The sequence below is a fragment of the Herpailurus yagouaroundi genome, unplaced genomic scaffold (assembly GCF_014898765.1).
Source record: "Herpailurus yagouaroundi ecotype Mexico unplaced genomic scaffold, PumYag 100, whole genome shotgun sequence".
NCBI lineage: Eukaryota > Metazoa > Chordata > Mammalia > Carnivora > Felidae > Herpailurus > Herpailurus yagouaroundi.
Window position 1 is genome coordinate 8,446,329 of NW_024412391.1, and position 13,686 is coordinate 8,460,014.

The 13,686-nt window shown below is 42.3% G+C and overlaps 1 protein-coding gene and 1 non-coding gene across 2 annotated transcripts; both read right to left on the bottom strand.

Annotated features, from left to right (window-relative positions):
• Positions 1 to 5,139: 5,139 nt before the first annotated feature.
• Positions 5,140 to 9,329, bottom strand: FMC1 (formation of mitochondrial complex V assembly factor 1). The gene is made up of 2 exons (XM_040471819.1): positions 9,109 to 9,329; positions 5,140 to 5,629 (listed from the first exon to the last, which is right to left on the bottom strand). Exons 1-2 carry the CDS (start codon positions 9,250 to 9,252, stop codon positions 5,426 to 5,428), a joined length of 348 nt encoding a protein of 115 aa, XP_040327753.1. The 5' UTR covers positions 9,253 to 9,329; the 3' UTR covers positions 5,140 to 5,425.
• Positions 9,330 to 9,858: 529 nt separating this feature from the next.
• On the bottom strand, positions 9,859 to 9,931 carry TRNAR-CCU (transfer RNA arginine (anticodon CCU)). The gene has a single exon. It is a non-coding gene; the product is annotated as a tRNA-Arg (tRNA).
• Positions 9,932 to 13,686: the final 3,755 nt, after the last annotated feature.

A 13,686-nucleotide genomic window follows, 5' to 3' on the forward strand; every position in this document is an offset into this window, starting at 1 on the left:
CTGAAATATTTACTATCTAGCATTTTACTGGAGTTTGCCTAACCTCTTCAGAGTTTGCTTTTGTGTTGGTCTGCTCGTGGGGAACTGTCCCATTTTTTACCTTAAAAGCTTGCTCTTTTGCTTTTCTTAATTCTAGATGGGTATTTTTATTGGGTATAGAATTCTAGGTTTGAAGTTTCTTCAACACGTGCACACCATCTTTCTGCTTAACTTTGCTCCTGTGAAGTCAGTTTTCAGCCTGTTACTCCTTTGCAGATAGTTGGCTGCTTTAAAATTTTGTTCTTTTTGCTCTTGGTTTTCTGCAATTTTACTATAATGTCTCTGGGTGTGGATATATATATATATATTTTTTTTTTTTCTGCTTTTAGGATTCATAGAGATTTTAGAATCTGTAAACTTGTCTTTTGTCAATTCCAAGAAGTGTTTAGCTGTTCTTAAATACTGTTTCTCACTCATCAATTTCTAGACCTCCAAATAAGTGTTTATTAGACAATTTTCAATGTATTGTCTAGATTTCTTTACTCTGCATTTTCTACCTTGTCTTGACAAGCTGCCTTCTGGTACTTTTGTTTTCTGACAAATTTTATAGTTCACTAGTCTCCTTTCAGCTGAATCTAGCCTGCTGCTAAATCCATAAATTGAATTATTTTTTTTCAGTTCTATAGTTTTTATTGAGTTCTTTCTCAAGTCTTCTGTGTCTTTTTTTTTTTTTTTTTTTTAAATAGTTTCCGGTTCCTTGATAAAATTTTCAAGCCTGGCTATTCTTTGAACTTAGTGAACATAATTGTTTTGTAATCTGAGTTTACTAAATCTAATTATCTTAAGTTTTTTGTAGTTTTGTTTCTGTTGTCTATTATTTCTGCTGTTTTTCACTTTTGGAGTCTTGTTTTCTTGTGTGTCTGGTTATCTTTATGTGCTGAACATGTATCTGAAAAAATACGTATGGGAATAGTATAAGCCTACGTAAGATCTAAAAAAAAAAATTTTTTAACGTTTATTTTCTTGAGACAGAGCATGAACAGGGGAGGGTCAGAGAGACAGGGAGACACAGAATCCTAAGCAGGCTCCAAGCTCTGAGCTGTCAGCACAGACCCTGACGCAGGGCTCGAACTCATGGACTGTGAGATCATGACCCTAGCTGAAGTCGGACACTTAACCAACTGAGCCACCCAGGGGCCCCTTGCCTAAGATCTAATATCTTCCTCCAGAGAAGATTTTTATTTTTCTCTGTTGGTCACTGAAGACCTTACTAGTCAAGGACCACCATAATACAAGTTCAAGGTCTCAATTCCTCTTGACCACCAAAATGACAAAAATCTGGGCTGAAAACCTAGCAAGGACTTTTTGCTTACAGTTCATCCTTTAGGGTGAACTTGAGGATTCTAGATGCAAGTGGATGTGGATTTTTAGAGTGCCTACCTTGAAGGGCCCTAGACTTTGCCTTTTGCATCCCTAACCCTACAAACCCACCAAAACTACAGCTCAGTTTTAATACTGAAGCTGTTACTACAAAACTGGCAAATGCCCTGAAGCCAAATATGTGTCTTTATGTGCTACATTTATAAGGAACAAAAGTGGTTCTGGAAAGAGATACAAGAGGTATGAAGTCTGGACCTAGAGTATTAGAGATTCAAGAGATTCTTAGGAGGTAGAATCAGTGGTGATTTAACTGAGGGTATGAAGGAGCAGAAGCAATCAAGAATGACTCCCATTTTCTGGCTTGAGCAACTGGCACAAGTGGCAGTGGCAGAGAGATTTATAGGGGAAGATGATGAAGTTCTATTTTGAATGCATTGAATTTAAGATGCCTTTGAATCATCTAAGTAGTGTTGTCTGTGAAGCAGCTGGACATACAGGTTTACAGCAGGGCTTGGCTGGAGTTAGCCTGTTGATGATAATTGAAGCCAGGGAAAACATACCAAGTTTGAGGTAACAACCTAGATTTGAACCTGAGGAACATCAACATATATAAGGGATATGCAGAAGACGAAACTGGAGACAAATGGCTAGAGCAAGAGAAGAAAACAAGAATGTGAGGTCCTCGAAGCCATGAAAAAATAATGGTGAATAGTGTCAAATGCTTCCTAGAGGGGCACATGGCTGGCTCAGTCAGTAGAACATGGGAATCTTCGTCTCAGGGTCATGAATTCATGACCCCTGTTGAGAGTTTACTTAAGAAAAAATATGCTCCCTAGAGATCAAACAAGATAAGGAATGATCCACTGAGTTTAGTGACCTGAAGGTCATTTGTAAGCTTGCAAGGCAGTTCTGGTAGAGGGGCAGAAACCAGACTACAGTGGATTGAGGATAATTGGGCAGTGAAAAATGCAGAAAATGGACACATGCAACATGGATTATTAGCCTCAAAATCAGTATGCTACTCAAAAGAGTGCATACTATATGACTGCATTTGGATTAAATCCCTGAGCAGGCCAAACTAATTTCTGCTGACAGCAAGCAAGTCAGTGGTTGCCTGGGAGGTGTGGGGAAAGGGAACGGGATTGACTTCAGAGGGGCACAGGGCAACTTTTGGGGGTTACAGAAAGGTTCTTTAAATTTCATGGGGTGGTTCTTACACAGATGTATTCACTTGTCATTATTCATTAGCCTGCACACTTAAAATGGATATATTTATTATATTATACTTCAATACAGCTTATTTCATATTTTAAATGAAGAGGTAGTAACTGAAGTAAGTAACTGTGTAAGAGGTTGAGTATGTTTTTAGATGAAAGAGACTGGAACATATTTAAATTCTACTATATAATTCAGTGAGAGGAAGCAGTTGAAAATAAAGGAGCGAGGGTAAAAGAGACAGCAAAGTAAAGGAATGTGACAAAGCATGTAGCACATGAAACACTAGAGCAGCAAATTAACACAGTGCAAAAACCTCAGTTCTTGGAACTCCCAAGATAGAAAGTTGAATAGCTTGTGGTCCAAAATCATTTCCTTCTATTTCTGAAACTGAGTTCAACTAATTCTTTTTGGTAAGACCATTAGTAAAAGGTACAGGTTTGAACATACATGGATAGAAATGGCCTGAGCAGGGGCACCTGGCTGGCTCAGTCAGAAGAGCGTGCAGCTCTTGATCTCAGGGTTGTGAGTTTGAGTCCCATGTTGGACATGGAGAATACTTAAAAATAAAATCTTAAAAATCTATTTAAAAAAGATTTGCCTGAGCAAATCAAAGTAAAAAAAACCCTGTCTATAATCCAGAAGATAGGTGGCAATGGGGTTTAGAGAAGGGTTCATGATAAAAGAAGGAAAGTATAGTAAAATGATTAAAATAGTAAGATTTTCTTTTTGTCAAGTACTCCTTATTTACTGTGCAAGTATTTTATGTATTTATTACATACAACCACCTTGTTGGCATTCCCATTTTACAAAAGAGGGAACAAACTCAGGTCAACTAATCTGCCCAAGATAACACAGCTGGTGAATTACAAAAGTGGGTTAAAACCTAGGTCTCTATCACTTCAAACCCATAATAAATATCTTACCCTGGTTAGGCAATTCTGCCTCAAACTTTATTTTTTTTTATAACTTTAATGTTTATTTATTTAGAGAGAACACAAGCAGGAGAGGGGCAGAGAAAGAGGGAGACACAGAATCCAAAGCAGACTCCAGGCTCTGAGCTGTCAGCAGAGAGCCTGACGTGGGGCTCGAACTCAATAGCTGTGAGATCATGACCTGAGCCGAAGTCGGATGCTCAACTGAGCCACCCAGGCACCCCAAACTTTATTGTATATATGATATCGTAACAACAAAGGAAATCAAAACATCAACATACCCTAGTCCTTTTGCTTTCTTTATTTTATAAAAGTAAGACATCTTCAGATAATGTACTCATACCTGGTGCGCCTGGGTGGCTCAGTAGTTGAGACTCTGACTTCAGCTCTGGTCATGATCTTGCGGTTTGTGGGTTTAAGCCCCGCATCGGACATTGGGCTGACAGCATGGAGCCTGCTGCAGATTCTCTCCCTCCCTCTCTCTCTCTGCCCCTCCCCCACTCATACTTTCTATCTCAAAAATAAACATTAAAATAATAATACACTCATGCTCATGAAATAAAATGGGAAACAAAGTGTGTTAAAATTTTCCAGTTTTTTGATCTGTTAATTGAATAAATGCTTGTTTGACCTCTTAATACTATTGTTTTTATGTTGATCTCTTAGAAGAGATGGTGTTTGGAATGCTTTATGAATAGTTCTGTTCAGATTGTACTCCTAGCGAGTAGTACTGAGCTATGTATTCAGAATATGGAATAATGCTACGTGTAAGTCACCATGGATGGTGCTTTGGAGCCTACAAAGATGCATGAGACTGGCCCTTACTCTTCAGGAGCTTGAGTCCAGGGAAAAAGAAGCTGTAAGACGTGCCTACAAGAAACCAACCTAGGCCACAAAGTGGTCACAGATAACCACTGGTAGTTCACAGAAAGAGTAATTTCTATTCAAGAATGTTAGAAGCAAAAAGACCATTTAGGAGACTAGTTTAGTAGTTCAGACAAAAGACTGTTAGTGCTTGAACAAGAAGAGAGGCAATGAAGAGACGGGGGGGGGGGGGGGGGGGGGGGTGGGATGTCAGAGCCATTGCAGAAGCAAAAACTGCTGATTGACTAGATATGGAGACTAAGAAAAGTCAGGAATAAAGAATGAAGCCCAAGTAGTTTACTCGGTCAGCCCAGTGTGTGGTTGGGAGCCCTTTACCCTGATAGAGAATTCAAGATGAATAACAATTTGACAGATTAGAAGGTATAAGTCACTATGCTCATTCCATCTCCCTCTCCCTGGACTTCCTCTCTGCAGCCTGCAGTTGAGTGGTGGTCATATTCCTACACCTAAGGGTCAACTCAGCCTATGTTGCTAGCCTCTAGGAGCATCGCATCTTTACCCCTTCATTAACTCTCCTCAGCAACCCTATTTAATTGAGTATGCCACCTGTTTCCTGTCAGGAACTTAAAACACATCATATTTTTGTGTTTTGTACTAAAGTGTGCGTGTGTGTGCACGTGTGCGGGCATGCATAAATATAATTGTATGCTTGTATAAGGACAGGAAATAGCTGGAAAGACACACACCAAACTGTTAGCAACATTTCTCACCAGTTAACAGGGATGGGAGAAGGGAGGGACAAGGGAAAAGAAAAGGAAGCTTTTATTTTATATTCTATACCATTTGAATTACTTAACACAATAGGTTTGTATACTTTAAAAATAAAAATAATAAAGTTTTAAAAAAATGAAGAGCATCAATCAGCCTAATGTAAGAAGTTCAGTAAATTCACTGAGTAAGAATAAAACCTAAGAAACACTCAGTTGACAAAATTAGAGAAAAACCCTAAACTTAGAAACAAATTTAATGATAAATACATAGAAATGATTAAGTTCTTGTATGAAGGCAGCATCCAAGGAATCTCTCCATTCTCATGGCTCCCAGCCCTTCCCTCCAGGTTGCTGGGGCAACTTGAGACCCACCAAGCCAGCAGACTCCTCCACTGAGCGCTCACCCTTGCCATGAAATTCCTGATGAAGGGTCACATGTTCTCGAATGCTGCGTAGGAGGCAGAGATAGGTGGCAGCTTGGAAATGAAGCTCATGTTGGGCTCTGCACAACTTCTCACTGGTAACCTGGAGAAGCAGCAAGGTCACATACTTTATTAACAGCCCAGCCACAGATACAGAGCCAGAGAGATCTGATAAGCATTCTCTAGAATGGAAGTAAACTGCACAGAGGAAATATAAACATGCATATGTATATACTAATTACATATGTAGAGGCACTCTGTTGATTAGGGAACCTGACCTCTAATTAATTGAGGAAGTTTACAAGGAGTTTCACAGAGGAGTTTCATTGAGTGTCCTCATATTTTAAAAACTGAAAAAGTCATTTCAACACTCTTGTTTTACAAATGAGGAAACTAAAGCCCAGAGGGGCTCAATAGTTGGTTACTGGCAGAGATAGGAAACTATAATCATTAATGTCGCCTAAGGTGTATAGAACTTTCTCCCCTTCAAACAAATGAGTCGGATTTTTATATTTCTGACTTTGGTCAAGGTGGTATATGATTATCATTTCAATGAAAAGTAAAACCATTTTGTCTGAAAAATAATAGCTTTGTCCTCAAGGTAACAAAATGTAGCCTTTATATATAAAATTAATATGCATCTATTCATTATAATTTACTTATCCATCTGAAAAACCCATATTCTGATAACTGTTAAGTAGCTAGAAATGATATCCATTCACAAGTCGCCAATAATTCCAAACTTGTTTTTTCTTCATCACAATTACTTCCCAGATTTAGTACACTGTCCTTTATTTAACTTTGCGTTCTGAAGTTGTGAGAAAAGGAAGAAAAGGTGAGACAAAGATGTGTACATAGCTTAAAATGCTTAAGGAGCCCTGTGTTTCTCTAAATGTAGATTAACCTCTGTGTACCACTGCCTATGTAAACCCCTTTGACCTTTCTTTACTTGAATATGTAGAGTTGGAATCTGAAAACCAGAAAGTGTGGTTTAAGATCTGCACATCACACATACAAAAAAAGATCTGCAGATCACATATGTGAAAATAACACTCATAAGCTGCTCAAAAAAAGAACTATCTGCTTTAATCAGTTAACTTTTTATAAGTAAAAATCTGTGAATGAACAACACCAATGTCAAACTTTTAAAAAAGGTTAACATCCATTTCTATAATAAACACCAAAACTGATAAAGATTGGAAACAAGAATTCTGTTAGTGTAGGCCATGATTCAGCTAAGCCTGAATCATGAGTCAGGACAGAAGGGTCAGCAATATATACACAGTATATGAATCACAAGAGACCAAATGAAATCAAATGAAAAAAAAATTTTTTTTTTTTTTTTTTTCTCTAAGGAGGAGGCAGAGGTTCCTAACTGAACCCCTTCAGTTAAGGGAAAGGATGGAGAAAATGGGCATAGATGGTTATTGAGCTAGCTCTGAGCCAGCAGGAAACAAACCATTCTTCATATCCTTGCTGTGTTTCTGAAACTTGTAACATGAATTTACACAAAATTTGAGAGCCTCTCTTAAGAGCAATAATGCCCCCATAAGGTGGTACAGCTATAATCATGTCATCTTAAAAATCTTAGAATGACCTTCCATTACATTTACAATGAAGTTTAATAAGTTCCTGCCTACCACAACTTCTACTTCACCTACCACACCTTAAGCTTCAACCAGTCTCAAATGTCTGTTCTCACCTCTGGGCTTTTCAGTTGTGCAGCTTCTCCACCTGGACCTCATCTTCCCCAACCCCCATTTGCCTGCAAACTCCAATTTACACATCAGGTCCCTGCTTAGTTTCTTCCTGAAATCCTGCTTAATTTCCTCCTGAAATCCTTCTTTATACAAGGACCTCCTGTTGTTTATGCTCTTAGCACTTTCTTATTCCAAGTGCTATCTTGTAGGGTTCTTCGTAAACTTCTTAAAAGACAGGACCCGTGTGCATCTGATTCATCATTTTAGCCAAGTTCCTAGAAGTCCCTAACACTGTGGCCTTTAAAAAGGTTTTGAGGGGCGCCTGGGTGGCGCAGTCGGTTAAGCGTCCGGCTTCAGCCAGGTCACGATCTCGCGGTCCGTGAGTTCGAGCCCCGTGTCGGGCTCTGGGCTGATGGCTCAGAGCCTGGAGCCTGTTTCCGATTCTATGTCTCCCTCTCTCTGCCCCTCCCCTGTTCATGCTCTGTCTCTCTCTGTCCCAAAAATAAATAAACGTTGAAAAAAAAAATTTAAAAAGGTTTTGAATTTTAGCCCCACGTTGGGTATAGAGCTTACTTGACAAAATTATGTGTGTGTGTGTGTGTGTGTGTATATGATAGGTAGATACAGATGATAGATATATATATCTTGATATATATATCTTGATAAAAAGATAAAAATGTATGAATTTTAGTTCTAACATAATGCATTCTAACTTCCATAGCTTAAAGATCCAACAGGATCCTGGTTCTCCCTTTTCCCACATTGCTCAAAGGACAGTTTCCTACCCTAAAGCCCAAGATGACTCTCCAACGTACTATTTTGGAGATAGCTTGCAACTTCCTTCAAAGCCCAATCCGTAACTCTAAAGACAGCTATTAAGTGGAAGACCGATTATTGGGGAACCTAGCTTCTAGTTGTTCCTATACAAGTCCTTGCACGGGGTCCCTGAGCCTCAGTTGCCCCATTTGAAAAATAAAACATCTTCACCCGATCTTGCCTAACGGGAATATGGAGTGTGGAGTTCACAAAGGAATTTCCCATATGTTCATATTTATCTGCTACAGAAGGAAAAAATATATCTGGGCAGATATCACATTAATGTTGTGACAGCGCAATGTCATTACAGATCTCTCTAGTTCAGCTCCACAGGCACCATTTCCTTTAAATGGGGAATGAAATACAACATAAGTGAAACACGGTTCCTGCCAAATTCTTTTTTTTTTTTAATTTTTTTTTCAACGTTTTATTTATTTTTGGGACAGAGAAAGACAGAGCATGAACGGGGGAGGGGCAGAGAGAGGGAGACACAGAATCGGAAACAGGCTCCAGGCTCTGAGCCATCAGCCCAGAGCCCGACGCGGGACTCGAACTCACGGACCGCGAGATCGTGACCTGGCTGAAGTCGGCCGCTTAACCGACTGCGCCACCCAGGCGCCCCGCCAAATTCTTAATATTCCTCATCTTATTACAGTTATTTTCCGCCTCAAAAAATGGTTTTTAGAGTAACTACCATGGGAAGGATGAGGAGAGTGGTTGATAGATGCTGCAGCTAGTGACCCTACACTCTCCATCAAGTGCATCTCTCCTTTACCAACCCCCGCCCCATCCCCTCCACTTCCCATGGCTCTGACTTTGTCCTCTGCACCTGCAAAAGACCAGCCAATGAAATCCCCGCTCCTTGGTTAGTCCCCGGGCTTAGGCCATAGACCAAGGACTAGGGCCTGGGTAAGCTTGGCCAGAACCAGGGCTGGGTGGGAGGGTCGGTTTCAGAAATGCAGGGGTTGAGGCCAGACGCTCCCTACCCCCCAGCTAGATCTCACCCCCTTCCCCCTTCCTTCCTCAGGGAACGGCCGCTGGAGCACCCGGAAAAGGGCTTCCGTACCCGATGCGCACGGAAAGCCTTCACGAGGTACCTATAGGCTGCAGTGTCGCGATAGGGTCGGCCAGTGGCCGCGTTCATGTAGCGCAACTCCCGTAGAAGGCCTCGTAAAGTGCGTGCCGGCGACCCTAAGGCCGCCATTTTCATGTCCTCGGAGCGTGGTGCCCAATGGCGCCCTACGCCCCTCTAACTCCCTCACCCCCGCCCAGCTGCTTAATGGTACGGTCGGACCCACACTGCCGGGTCCCCCCTTCGATCGCCGAGTAGTGGAATGTCTCACTTCCCTTCTCCGCACAGCTTTACTAATCAAACGCCGAGAGGCGCCCTCAGGAGTTAAGACAGAAGCAAACGAAAGCCGAGTGTAACTGACTCAAAGTTCCTTAAGAAACACCGAGAAAGGCCGGGCTAGAGGAAAGGAGGGTCTTTGGTGACTGCGTCATTTAAGACGTCATTAACTGACCGCGGAGTCTCGAGACTAAGTGGGCCTGGTGGGAATGGATGTTGATTTGAACTAGAACACGAAAGATACCCAGAGGGGATATCAGAATTCAGAGCACTGACTTTCCAGAAATCTTACGGCACTGTGGTGACTCAGAAGAAGGAAATGGAATATGCTTATTCTCTCAAGCAGTAGCCCAACACTTAGGAAAACGACACGTATACTTCCCATTTTTAAAAGGTAAAATTAAGTTAGCATATTTCGTTATAGTTCTTTAAGAGTAGCAAAAATCCTTTTCAAGACAAAAGTCTCGCCACCCCAGATGGGACTCGAACCCACAATCCCTGGCTTAGGAGGCCAATGCCTTATCCATTAGGCCACTGGGGCTTCTGTGAGCGAAGCGCTCCAACAACGTATTCAATTTTTTTTTCCTCTTTGGTACGTCATCGTCACTTAGGTCTCCTTTTAACCTATCCTGAGAAACCACACCTAGTACCACTATGAGGGGTGAGGCATGCTGGGAGTTGTAGTTCAGAGAACAAGAGTCCGCGTTCCAGCTCCAAAGGCTTTACCCCCGAATCAGCACCGATGCGCCGGACGGAGGACGGGCGCGCGCACGGTTTTGCGTACGCGTTTGCCTGCCCGGTAACCCCGCGCCTGCGCAAAAGCGGGCATACGATGTCGCGGAGCCGAGCGCTCGGGGCACATTGGCCGAACCTCGGAGACTCGCCCTCTGAGTTGCGGCTGGGTCGGATTTTTACCGGAAACAGCCGGCCCCTTCCGGTGGTGCGGCTTTCCCACTTAGCTTGGCTCCCACACGCCGTTAGGTGGCGTCCGCAGCGGTCACTTTCTGTTTCCTGTTGTAGGGGTGAGGCCGTTTCCGCAGAGGCATTGGCGAGTTGTGAATGTGTAGCTTGCCTTCTGAATTGCCCCGTCAGAGATGAACGTAGGACAGCGGGAATTTATTATTTAATTCGCTAGGAATTAGTTAATTAGAAATAATTAGTAGTTCTTTTTCTGATTCCGTGTCTAATTGTATAACTTGGGTTTCTGGAGTTATCAGCGACCTTAATTCCTCGTTTAAAATCTCGCAGTGGCTCTCCATTGCCCCGGAGACTTGCCTGTATCGTAACCGTCATCTCTCACTAGTCGTTTCCTCACTCTTTCTGCGCCAGGTATCTCAACTTCTCTGTCTTCCTCGCCTCCCTTTGTCTTATTTTCTCCGCCTGAAGTTTAGCCATTTGTATTAATATTTACCTTTCGGGCTTCCAGTTTCCTTGAGAAGTCTAGGTCAGACACTGCTTTAGGCCTTTGTGGTCAGTATGGTAAAGCGAAAATGATTTATTTCACCTCTGCATTCCTCTAGATTCTCTAGATGACATGTTAATCTTTCCTTTTACGTGTGGATTACCTGTGTCTCCGTTTCATTATCTTTCCCGTGAATCAGGATGCAACCGCGCAGACTCCTACTTCCCACTCTTAATAGGTCCCTCCTCCTAGGTCCCTGTCTGGAGAACAGGGCCAACTTTAAGGTAACTTTAAGGTTCATACTCTGGCTGGAATCCTGACACCTCCAGAGTCGACCTTAGAGGAAACCAGACCAGAATGACTTCATATGAGTGAATTAATTTCTCCCTGTGGCATTCATAAAATATTTATCAACCTATAATTCACAAGTATCTGATTTTAAAAGGGACATCTGATGGGGGATGGGAGAGTGGGGACGGTGGGTGATGGGTATTGAAGAGGGCATTTTTTGGGATGAGCACTGGGTGTTGTATGGAAACCAATTTGACAATAAATTTCATTTAAATAAATAAATAAAAATAAAAGGCACATCTCCTCTGCAGTAGGGGCTGGGGAGAATGCTATCAGTTATTCTTCTCTGAACATTGTTAAAGAGAAAAACCACAGGCCAAAAATGGTGTCGTTTAGTTAAGCCGGCAAGTCAGTAAACCAAGAATTAACACCTAGCCCCCCCCCCCCCCAATGGAACCTATAACCAGTCAATGCAGAAATTTCCTGGTCAGCATTGAGACATTTACTGATAGACCCTATCCGTTCCCCTTAGGAGGGCAACCTTGCCTAAAACAATGGATTCTTAGCTAATAATTTCCTTTTTTCAACTCTCTACCTTTAAAAACCTTTCCTTTTCTGTAGCCCTTTGGAACTCCCCATACTTGCTAGAGGGGATGCTGCCTGATTCCTAAGTTGATTAGATCTTTCAAATTTACTCGGCTGAATTTTTGTTATTTACCAACATAAATTTGTTTAACCAGCTTTCTAAAATGTAGCGAATTTAAACCAGCTCTGAGGAATTGGGAGAATGTTTTGGAAGTAGGTCTTCAATAACTCGATATGTTGTGATACGGGCAATAACTAATTGTGAATTCCTTTTTACTGCGTGGCCAAGAGACTCTTCTTCTCTGGGCCATTCTTACACTAGGAAAGTGTGAATACTCATGAAATGTTTATGTATATGTATATGTAGCCATTAGTCTCCAAAGATGGCCCTCCAGCAGTCTTCTCTTTTTATACATATGTTGCTCCCTACATCAAGAGGTGAAGCTTATTTCCTGTCCCATGTACCCTTCCCTCTCTTGAATCTGAGCTGGCTTTGTGACTACCTTTGACCAATAGAATGTAGCAGAAGTGACATTCTGGAACTTCTGTAGAACACCAGGTCTTAAAACCGGCAACTTTTGGGGCGCCTGGGTGGCGCAGTCGGTTAAGCATCCGACTTCAGCCAGGTCACAATCTCGCGGTCCGTGGGTTCGAGCCCCGCATCGGGCTCTGGGCTGATGGCTCAGAGCCTGGAGCCTGTTTCCGATTCTGTGTCTCCCTCTCTCTCTGCCCCTCCCCCGTTCATGCTCTGTCTCTCTCTGTCCCAAAAATAAATAAAAAACGTTGAAAAAAAAATTAAAAAAAAAAAAAAACGGCAACTTTCACTTCCTGCTTCTTGTCTAGTTACCATGCGATGAAAACCCCATGGCACAAGGAGGTGTACTGGGATAGACCCACGTGAGCTCTCGTCTGACAGCACCGATTGCCGACGATGTGAATAAGACATCTCGAATGTCCAGATGTCCACAGTTTCTGCCAGTGTCAGCTGAAGCAGAGATTTGCCCTGCTAAACCCAGTTAACCCGAAGAATCATTGAAGATGATAAGATGGCTGTTGTGTGGGAATAATTCCACTAAGTTTTGGAATTACTGTGCAGCAACAAAACACCGAATCAGTCTGGAAAAGTTTGTAGAGACGATTTAGCCAAATTTCTCGGTTTTGCAGCTTTAGAAAATCTTTCTATTCCTAGTTACAGGGCTACAACCCCGAAACCCTACAGCAGAGACCAGGCAGGTAACAGAAGAATAAATCAGGCCAGGTGAGCGGCTACTTCCCGCAAAGGAGCTGGATGCTTTCGGCTCAGTCTCATTGGTGTGAAGTCGGCACGTGGACCCAGTGTTGCCAGAGCTTCTGATTTTTCAGTAGTTGTAAATCCAGCATTTTTATGCAGTGCCCTGGCTTTTCAACGTTAGCAATCGAGTTAAAAACAATAAATTACCAAACAGAACACTTCTGTTGGCCTTACGTAGCTTAGGGTTGCGAATGTGTGAACTGCGTCCCGGAGGACTTTGCAGGCAATGTCCCATTTGACCTTCGCCACAATCCTATGAGGTAGTACTGATTTTTCCCACTTAGAAATGTGGGGATAATCTCAGAATAGCTCCATGGGTTAGTCAACATTATTAACTGGTCTGTGGAAAACCGGTATTTGGCCTCAGGCAATCTGACTCCAAAGCATATTAAATCATTTTTACAGTTACAGCAGAAAAAGGATTTTTATTAAAAAGATGCTGGGTGGGGCGCCTGGGTAGCTCAGTCGGTTGAGCGACCGACTTCGGCTCAGGTCATGATCTCACGGTTTGCGAGTTCGAGCCCTGCGTCGGGCTCTGTGCTGAGCGCTCAGAGCCCAGAACCTGCTTCTGATTTTGTCTCTCTCTCTCTCTCTCTCTCTGCCGCTCCCCCGTTCATGCTCTGTCTCTCTCTGTCTCAGAAATAAATAAACATTAAAAAAAAAAAGATGCTGGATAATTTTCAGAATTTCCTAGTAAGGCAAGAGACCAGGCTCAGAAACCTCACCC

Excerpts from the sequence above, each read along its gene's own strand:
- FMC1 (XM_040471819.1), bottom strand. The coding sequence starts at position 9,252 with ATGAAAATGGCGGCCTTAGGGTCGCCGGCACGCACTTTACGAGGCCTT. Across the intron at positions 5,630-9,108 it reads AGGCTTTCCGTGCGCATCGG|GTTACCAGTGAGAAGTTGTG; the intron begins GTACGGAAGCCC and ends CTGCTTCTCCAG.